This window comes from Megalops cyprinoides, chromosome 16 (assembly GCF_013368585.1).
Source record: "Megalops cyprinoides isolate fMegCyp1 chromosome 16, fMegCyp1.pri, whole genome shotgun sequence".
Lineage (NCBI taxonomy): Eukaryota > Metazoa > Chordata > Actinopteri > Elopiformes > Megalopidae > Megalops > Megalops cyprinoides.
In genome coordinates this window covers 33,126,552-33,136,551 of record NC_050598.1, presented here as the reverse complement: position 1 = coordinate 33,136,551, position 10,000 = coordinate 33,126,552, and the positions used below count along the sequence as shown (strand labels likewise).

The window sequence follows — 10,000 nt, the reverse complement described above, 5'->3', positions numbered from 1 at the left end:
GCTCAGATCTTTCTTTTAGACCGAAGACAAGACACCCTGTCCACTTAACCGCAAGCATTGCCTCCACCTGCTGTCTCACAGGGACCTGAACATCAAAGAAAATACACAAAGACACACACACACACACACACACACACACACACACACGCACACATGCACACGCATGCACACGCATACGCACACACACGCACACACATGCACACATCACACTGTATGTTCTGTGATCATTACAGTAAACTCATATCTCTACGCCAATCCTGCACACAGCCATGCACTCAGCAGAGAGTGAGCCCCACACACATGCAGTGTATCAGGCTCCTGCCTTCTGCTCTCCTGTTACGCTTTGCCAAATAAAATCAAGATAGTTAGGTCAACGTTTCCATTCCTTTCTCTCTGCCTGGGTGTAATGTGCGCTTATCTGGCCTGTGGAAGTCCTGCACATTACAGGGGCTCAGAGGAGACAGCCCCTCTGCCTGCGGAGATTAAGCTGAATGTTGTATCTGTATACCTGCTGATCTGACTGGGTTAAAGAATGGATAAGCACTTCAGCACTATCACACTTAATTAACGATCCAGAGGTTATCCTGCTCAGAGAGGAAACCACTGCCCGAGAGAGAGAGAGAGAGAGAGAGAGAGAGAGAGAGAGAGAGAGGGAGAGAGAGAGAGAGAGAGAGAGAGAGAGAGAGAGAAAAAGAACAGAATGGGGAAAGACAGAGAGAAGGACAGGAGAGAAACAGAGAAAATCTGAATAGAAAAGACAGCAAAAGAAAAGCAGAGAAAGAGGCAAAAGGCAGGATGAAGAGAGGAGAGACAGAGAAAGAGAGAACACAGACCATTCGTATTTTTACTGATTCGATGATCTGTTTTTACTGGTCCCTGCAGAACCTGTGTGCAGAAACTGTCTCTGCACCGGCCCCCACCCCACTGACACAGTGCTTACTCTGCACATCAGATAACTGTCAGCTCTGCAGAGCGCAGGTGTAGGGCGGCTCTACCCTTTCCCCGGATCGCATATCTGTGAGGCACAGAGACCTGTTAAAGCACCATTCACTGCTCCCTACATGAGTGCGCTCTGCCCTAAAGAGACCTCATCCACCACGGTCTCCTGTAATACCTGCAAATGACTGCAAGAGGAAAAAGCCCCAATTACAAACAAGCGAAAAACACTGTTTCCTGTTTGAAGTAGAAGCTGAAGAAAGCCCATTTGCAGCACTCACATGAATTATGGACTTTAATTAGAGTTATTACCGCAGCTGCGGCGTGTTACTGTCATTCTAATCAGTCATTAAACTCACAGCAGCTGAAGCTTTTCCCTCCTCATCCTCAAACGCGCACCACTCTCCACCTCAGTTACACACTCTCCGTGTTACACACTCTCCACCTCAGTTACACACTCTCCATGTTACACACTCTCCACCTCAGTTACACACTCTCCGTGTTACACACTCTCCACCTTAGTTACACACTCTCCGTGTTACACACTCTCCACCTCAGTTACACACTCTCCGTGTTACACACTCTCCATGTTACACATTCTCCACCTCAGTTACACACTCTCCGTGTTACACACTCTCCACCTCAGTTACACACTCTCCATGTTACACACTCTCCACCTCAGTTACACACTCTCCATGTTACACACTCTCCACCTCAGTTACACACTCTCCGTGTTACACACTCTCCACCTCAGTTACACACTCTCCGTGTTACACACTCTCCATGTTACACACTCTCCACCTCAGTTACACACTCTCCATGTTACACACTCTCCACCTCAGTTACTCACACACACACACACACACACACACACACACACACACACACACACACACACACACACACACACACGCGCGTGCACGCACACACACAGGCACACTTGTGTGGAGGCACAGAGCAGACCTTGCACAGCAGTGGGAACTGCTCACAGGCAGAATTGAACTCTGCCTCTAACCTGAGCTCTACCTCTGTGACAACATGTTTGCACTTTTGACACTTCATGCATGAACTATGTTCATGTGTATCTAAAAATAAATTAACTGAAGCTCCAAATGTCACATTGGTTCAAGCTACAATATTTGTTTGCAACATTAATATTTTGAGGTCTACTGCAGCTTTGAACTCACTCTCTCTGTCTTCTTCTCAGCCTCTCTCTATCCTACCCCCCTTCTCTCTCTCTCCCTCTCTCTCTCCCTCTGCCCCCCCTCTCAGTCTCGTGTCCTGTTGGCATGGCGTTGCAGTGCACAGCACGGCACAGGGCCATGCACGGACGCCATACGATCCTTCCCTCTGTTTGATATCCCGCAGTATTGATCTGTTGGTGCTGTGAAGAAGCCTCGATCAATATACAGAAATGGACACTCCTGTGGCTGAAAGCAGGCGGCCTGGCAGCATTCTCTGACTTTTCATCTTCAATATGACAGAATGAAAGAGCTAGAGAAAGGAGGGGTGATTAGTGTGGCTAAACTAGTGTGTTTTGGAAGGTATGAGAGGGATGTTTGTCCACGAGATAAAAGAGGTTGTGGCCACGCTGCAGCTGTAACATTCAGTCCATGGTTCCCTCTTAAAAACTGCTTCTTCCAATGAGCTTTATCTGAATTTGTCAGTTGCATTAATTTGGCCACACTTTATTTCAGGGACTATTTATTCTTATAGCATACATTTCATTGTGTAGAAGTGTGCTGCCACAAATTGAGTGTAGGATTTTCTGTTAATAAACAGATATTAAGAACAAGGTCAGCACATAACAGCATTCCATCTGTGTTTGCCTGAGTTAAAAGATGAAGTGCTCTGAAAGTGCCACTTCCTGTCTGTGAGTTGAGAGGCTCCGCCCACTGCGCCGCCCTTATTTTAGTAGAAGAGGTGTAAAATAGACACTCTGATCTAACTTTGTATGAAAGCATTTCATCTGCCATAGTTTAATCTATGATCCTCTGCTGTTTCTGATCAGCTGTTGTTCCTCTGATGTTTACACAGCCTGCTCTTTTAAGCACCAGCCAATCACGAGTTAGGCAGGGCTTATCATCAGCTGTTCACAGTCTAATTAAGAAACACCAAGAGGAATCTGTCATAATGAGAGAATACAGACAGGAGAGGCTCGTCCAAAATCATGATCAGAGGATCCATCACACACACACACACACACACACACACACATCTGATCTAACGCATACATACATACACAAACAAGCACATATAGAGACCCATATATACTCATAGTACACATATAAATACACACAACACACAGTCTAACACATGTGTACACACACAACCACACAAACAGGCCTCCTGAAAGCCTGATTTCATGAATGAAACTAATGCTGGGTTTAAATTCTGTATTCAGGCCTGTCTGATCATTACTGGCTCCGACATTGCCTCATTACTGTAAATCATTTGCTTTGTATTAATGTTTGTTGCTTCATTAGTGAAAGCAGAAAGGGCACAAACTGGCCGTTTTGGCTGGGAGAGGGTGTTTGTATGCATGGTGATGCAGAGTTTGACTTTCCCATTCTGAGCCGCGGCAGTCCCTCTCTGAGACCGAGTGGTGCGGCAGTTGGCTTCGGGTTTTTTAATGAATTATGAATTTTTCTGTAATTGCAGAGAGATGGCTTTCAGCACAGCTCACAGGCTCCCCTGCGTTTGAACGATGGAAGGACACAGACATGGCCTGACACCAGGGAAATTAGGAGCACTTCTGACAGCTTCTCATTTTACCCACAATGCTCTCTGTCCCCTCCTGAGAGGGTGTGGTGAGAGTAATGACATCATCAATGGCTTGGACATGCAGGAACAGGAGTTTGCTCATGTTATACCTTACAGGTACTGCAGTTTTAACAGTCCGAGGCTCTCCTGGCCCAGTGACATCAGCTAATTTGATTGGCTGTATTAAAAGGTTCTCTGCAAATCAGATGGTGATATTTAAAGACATTATTTTCCCATGAATGCTTTGATCATACAGTTCTGTCATTAGCAACAGTAAATGAAATGCAGTCTTATCGCATTTCCGTGTCATATACCTGACTCCTCTGTTCGTGAAAAGACCAGAGAGAAGTGCAGACGGCCTGGAGATGTTTGATATGGGCTGTGATCACTGTGTGAGGCACATATCTCTTTGTCTTACCTTGGTCGAGCGACTGGCCAAGGCTCCAGTTCCTGAAGTAGTCATCCTGCAAAAGCCAAGACAGCAGAGAAGGGGTTAGAGGCCCATCGATCCCGGCATCCCGTTTAATGAGCTCCGCAAAAAACACATCTAATTTCACACACTCTAATTCCCAATTAAAGGCCCAAATGTCAGAGCCCTCTCATTCTGAGAGACAGATCAGGGAGAGGGAGGGAGAGACAGACAGATCAGGGAGACAAAGAGGCAGAGAGAGACAGAGGGGATGAGTGAAAGCTGAGATGAGGATCACCCACACTGATGCTCCTGTTCCATTTCAGCCACCAGTTAAAGGCTGTAACTCACTCATCACCAAACAAGCCTTCAGCTCAGATCAGGTTCTAATACACACCATCATGGCAAATGCATATTTGTAAGAGCACATAAGCGCACACACACACACAAATTCACACATAAAAATCTGTACATAGGCGTATGCGCACAAACTCTATGGAGGTGGAGTGACAGCTTTAGACTCTTTACTTAACGAAGAGGTGACACTGCTGATGCACTGTCCTCTCTGCATCTGGGTATATTTGTATTTATCAGCTAAATTAACTGTCATTTTGTGTATATAGCAATTTAACAATGAATTCACAAGACATCAGTGGATTGAAGTCAGCGATGGGCGTACGAACAGAACTTCATCCAGAAGTACTCTAAGCATGCATTTGTGTCTGAATGTGTGCGTGTGTGTGTGAGTGTGTATGTGTGTGTGTGTGTGTGTGTGTGCGTGTGTGCGTGCGTGCGTGTGTGCGTGCGTGTGTGTATGCGTGTGTGTGTGTATGTGTGTGTATGTGTGTGTGTGTGTATGTGTGTGTATGTGTGTGTGTTAATGCGTGTGTGCATGCGTGTGTGCGTGTGTGTGTGTGAGTGTGTGTGTGAGTGCATGTGTGTGTTGTGTATGTGTGTGAGTGCATGTGTGTGTTGTGTATGTGTGTGTGTGTGTGTGTGTGTGTGTATGTGTGTGCATGCGTGTGTGCGTGTGAGTGTGTGTGTGTGTGTGTGTGTGACAGCATAGTTCACTAGAATGTTATCTGTGCGTCACACAGCATTTCTCATGCAGAAAGACGAGAGAACTGCAGTCCCTTCAGAATAAAAGCCCAGAGCACCATGGGCCCCTACATGAGAGAAAACACTTCCTCTTTGAACAGTTGAAATATGTGGGCCTGTCCTGCCCCTCTCTCTCTCTGCATGGTCTCCATGTCAGAGAGGACTGACTGGCCCACTTGTAATGCTTGTTCAGTAGGGCCTCGCAGGTCACCTGTCACAGACACGGCGTCTCCATCTTAAGGAAGTGCTGAACTGTTCAGTGGGCAAACTGCAAAGAGCGGCTGTAATTGGCCATGTAAGCAAATGTTTGAAGTTAAACAGTCATTACTTAGTTTGCCTGGAACAAGATTTTTTGGTGTGCCGAGTAATATATAATTAAACTAAAATGTTGTATATAGTAAAACCAATATATTTGAAATTACACTTTCCGCAAGATTTAATTAGCATGTAGCGGTGAAAGGCTTTAACGGTGTGTAATTGGGATGGCAGAGTAGCATTGGCACTGAGAAAGAGATATCCCTGAGTCAGCCAGGCGGGGCAGGGAGACGGCAGCGACACAGCTCGATCCAGCCGGCCTTTGTGCTCCAATCGGACCCGTCTTCACTACATTTTACCCATTAACTCCTGAAAACAATGCAGACTAAAATAACAAACTCTGAAGCCCTTTTTCCTCTTGTAAATTTCAATGAGCAGTTCTGTCAAAGACATCATGGCCTGTGTTTTAGTTCCCGTCAAAGATTTGATAAAAAGAATATTAATTTTCTTTTTCTCGCTCGACTGATTGTTGCAAAGCCGCGTGGGAGAAGCCGTTGTGTGACTGCCTGGGGAAAAGCAGCTGCTATTGGCTGAGACAAAGATAAACCCATCAGACAATTCCATTCATTGCATTAAAAAGTACACAGCAGCTGCCTGATAGATTTTGTAGTGAAGAGGAATGAAGGCTGAAACAGAAGATGAGGGGACTGAATTAGGGATGAAGATGAGTGAACACAGAGAACTCTCACTGGAAACAGTCTGAACCAGAGGATTACTAACAGCTTGTGCTTCGTCTGTCCCCAAACAGGCAACGGTGACCCCGCAGTACCTCAATATCACATTTCAGAGAGATGAGGAATATGATTAAACATTACTCAGGTTTCAAAAAGAATGCAACCTGTAATTAATTGAGAAGCTGAAGCAATAAGCAGATGTGTAGGGTGTAATTTCATGTTGGACTAAATTTAACAAACTGTCAGATTTTCCTGTGCATAAACTGCAGTCAGGTGAAGCGACTGGTAATTAAGTTAATGAAGTTGTTTCTGAAGTTTTATTTATCTGGCGTTCACTCAGGCTGCAGAGTGATGGTACACCCCCTCATCTGTGTGCTGCTTCTGAAGTGCTAATTAAACAGGTCTGGGTGACGCCAAGCCCATTTCTCTAATGAACTTTCCCTGCGCTTTCTCTCTCCACATCTTTTGTGTCTGAATCATCTTTCCATAAATTCAGCCTCTCTTCTCTTCACCTTTCGACTAGCATCTCAGTGATCCAGAATCACTGCTTTCAGGAGAAGGGGTGTTCATGACTGTGTTGCTGTGACCTCACTGAACCAAGATCAGCGCTTTCAGGAGAAGGGAAGATGTTCATGACTGAGTTATTAGCATGTCACTGATCCAGGGTCAGTGCTTTCAGGAGAAGGGAAGGTGTTCGTGACTGAGTTATTAGCATGTCACTGATCCAGGGTCAGTGCTTTCAGGAGAAGGGAAGGTGTTCGTGACTGAGTTATTAGCATGTCACTGATCCAGGGTCAGTGCTTTCAGGAGAAGGGAAGGTGTTCATGACTGAGTTATTAGCATGTCACTGATCCAGGGTCAGTGCTTTCAGGAGAAGGGAAGGTGTTCGTGACTGAGTTATTAGCATGTCACTGATCCAGGGTCAGTGCTTTCAGGAGAAGGGAAGGTGTTCATGACTACATTACTGACATTTCAAACTATAAAAAGCTGTGCCCACTCTTCATTACTAATCAATCAGCCCACTCCTAAAGACCATCCACAAGCATCAGTGGCTCAACAGCTGTTCAGCTCACCACCCACACTCCTACAGCATGCCCGCACTAGAGTGTACAGTGTAGAGTGTAGAGTGTAGAGTGGAGAGTGTAGAGTGCAGAGTGTAGAGTATAGAGTGTAGCGTGGAGAGCGTAGAGTGGAGAGTGCAGAGTGGAGAGCGTAGAGTGTAGAGTGTAGAGCGTAGAGTGTAGAGCGTAGAGTGGAGAGCATAGAGTGGAGAGCGTAGAGTGTAGAGCGTAGAGTGTAGAGTGTAGAGTGTAGAGCGTAGAGTGGAGAGCGTAGAGTGGAGAGCGTAGAGTGTAGAGTGTAGAGTGTAGAGCGTAGAGTGGAGAGCGTAGAATGGAGAGTGTAGAGTGGAGAGTGCAGAGTGGAGAGTGTAGAGTGGAGAGTGTAGAGCGTAGAGTGGAGAGCGTAGAATGGAGAGTGTAGAGTGGAGAGTGCAGAGTGGAGAGTGTAGAGTGGAGAGTGCAGAGTGGAGAGTGTAGAGTGTAGAGTGTAGAGTGTTGAGTGTAGAGTGTAGAGCGTAGAGTGTAGAGCGTAGAGTGGAGAGTGTAGAGTGGAGAGTGTAGAGTGTAAAGTGGAGAGTGGAGAGTGGAGAGTAGAGAGCGTAGAGTGGAGAGTGGAGAGTGGAGAGTGGAGAGTATAGAGTGGAGAGTGGAGAGTGGAGAGCGTAGAGTGGAGAGTGGAGAGTGGAGAGTGGAGAGTGGAGAGTATAGAGTGGAGAGTGGAGAGCGTAGAGTGGAGAGTGGAGAGTAGAGAGTGTAGAGTGGAGAGTGGAGAGTGGAGAGTATAGAGTGTAAAGTGTAGAGTGGAGAGTGGAGAGCGTAGAGTGGAGAGTAGAGAGTGTAGAGTGGAGAGTGGAGAGTGGAGAGTATAGAGTGGAGAGTGGAGAGTATAGAGTGTAAAGTGGAGAGCGTAGAGTGGAGAGTGGAGAGTGGAGAGTATAGAGTGTAAAGTGTAGAGTGGAGAGTGGAGAGCGTAGAGTGGAGAGTAGAGAGTGTAGAGTGGAGAGTGGAGAGAGGAGAGTGTAGAGTGGAGATTGGAGAGCATAGAGCGTAGAGTGTACAGTGTAGAGTGGAGAGCGTAGAATGGAGAGTGGAGAGTGGAAGGTGAAGAGCGTAGAGTGTGACCGTAGTGCAGGAACAGAAAAAGGCTGAACAGGGTATATAGAAGGGCAAGGACTCATGAAACACTTCTACTGCCATCACAGCCAGTACCGAGTCAACAGAGCTGGGAAACACCATCACAGCCCCCACCAGCTCTCCCAAACACAACTCTAACTGCACAGTCACCACACACTGTCTGCCAGTGCTTAACACAGTGTTTACGATGTCAGCTGACTCAACCACACCCTGAATCAGGCGAGGCTTCCTGTCAGTGTCCATTCGAAGGGTTAAGTTTTGGTTTCATGTCCAGAACTCGTCAGCTTCCTCTGGAGGCCTTTCTGTTCCTGCTTGTTTTTCCTTCACAGAATAAAGAACAGAACAGTTTAGGTAAACAGTCTCATCGGGGATCTCAATCATTTGATGTTTGAGGTTTGACCGCCTCTATCAAACCGCTGTCTGATTGGACAGCAACCCCCACTGCTTCACTCCCTTGCCTCAGCACTATCTCACACGCCCTGCTTGGGACTTCAAGGTAGAAAACAGGGCTGATGGTTTGCCAAACCTCCCTGTAAAAATTCTCTTCAAATTCATGTCTGCTAATTTGCTTTCTTTCAGAGCTGTGACCTGGGAGCCCCTGCTATTTCATTAAGCATGCCAGGGCGCTGTGATCCCAGCACAATGCACCGCAAAGAGCTGCTTTAATTTGCTCTCACATGCAGAGGACCTGAAAGACGGGGAGTCAGACGAATTCACAGATCAATCCAGGACACGGCAAGCAATTAAAAACAGATGAACTTGACCATTCAGAAATAACAAACGACAATCCCTTTGGTATCCCAGACATTTTTTTAAACCTCCGTTTGCAGCTACAAAGGGCTTTGAAATTACGCTCCTTTTGTGACTCACTCAGAGCACTGTGGAAGGCGGGGCGCAGCGACTGGCAGGTGTCTGAAGCGTGCCGTGTGATGGCGTCTGAAGGCGTGACGGCGGGGCGCCCGCGGTGACACCCTCCCCTCCGCCCCCCCGGCCCCTCCCCAGTCCCCAGGATAAGCGCCGCGTTTAAATGGGAAAGAGTGTGGAGAAAGCGGCGCTTACAGCAGCGTGTCGGAGAACGCAGGGAGATTACTGGGGCTGTGAGCGCAGCGCGTGGTGCGGCTGCCGCGGGCAGGGATTGGGCCCGGGCTTTGAAGGCGCCAGGCTGGACACACTGATAGGAACGAGCTCCGTAGGCTTTCAGCAAGCGCAGGCATTGAAGGAGAATTACAATAATAACCTGCATTGTCATGGCTGCAGGGCCAACCGGAACACGCCAGCCCTTCTGGGAGAGATTAGTACATTTACAAGGGGTTAGGAGAGTGGAGGACAGAGCAGCCAAACACACACACACACACACACACACACACACACACAGAACTAATACTAAGAACTAAGAAGCATATACTATAATGCGCTCCTACCATAACTACTAAATCACACCCACTGCATGTACAAACCACACCCACTGCATGTACTAACCACACCCACTGCATGTACTAACCACACCCACTGCATGTACTAACCACACCCACTGTCAAGGACTAAACCACATCCACTGTAGGGCCTAAACTACACCTACTGCAGGGTTTAAAGCAGAGTGCTGACAGCTG

At 47.1% G+C, this 10,000-nt stretch overlaps 1 protein-coding gene across 5 annotated transcripts in view; it reads right to left on the bottom strand.

Moving 5' to 3' along the window:
* Positions 1 to 10,000, bottom strand: part of spock1 (SPARC (osteonectin), cwcv and kazal like domains proteoglycan 1) — a 187,596-nt gene that overhangs the window by 88,888 nt on the left and 88,708 nt on the right. For all 5 annotated transcript variants that reach the window (XM_036548147.1, XM_036548151.1, XM_036548150.1 and 2 more), the window contains one exon: positions 4,118 to 4,163. In XM_036548147.1, the coding sequence (XP_036404040.1) occupies positions 4,118 to 4,163 (46 nt within the window). The remainder of the gene's footprint in view (positions 1 to 4,117; positions 4,164 to 10,000) is intronic.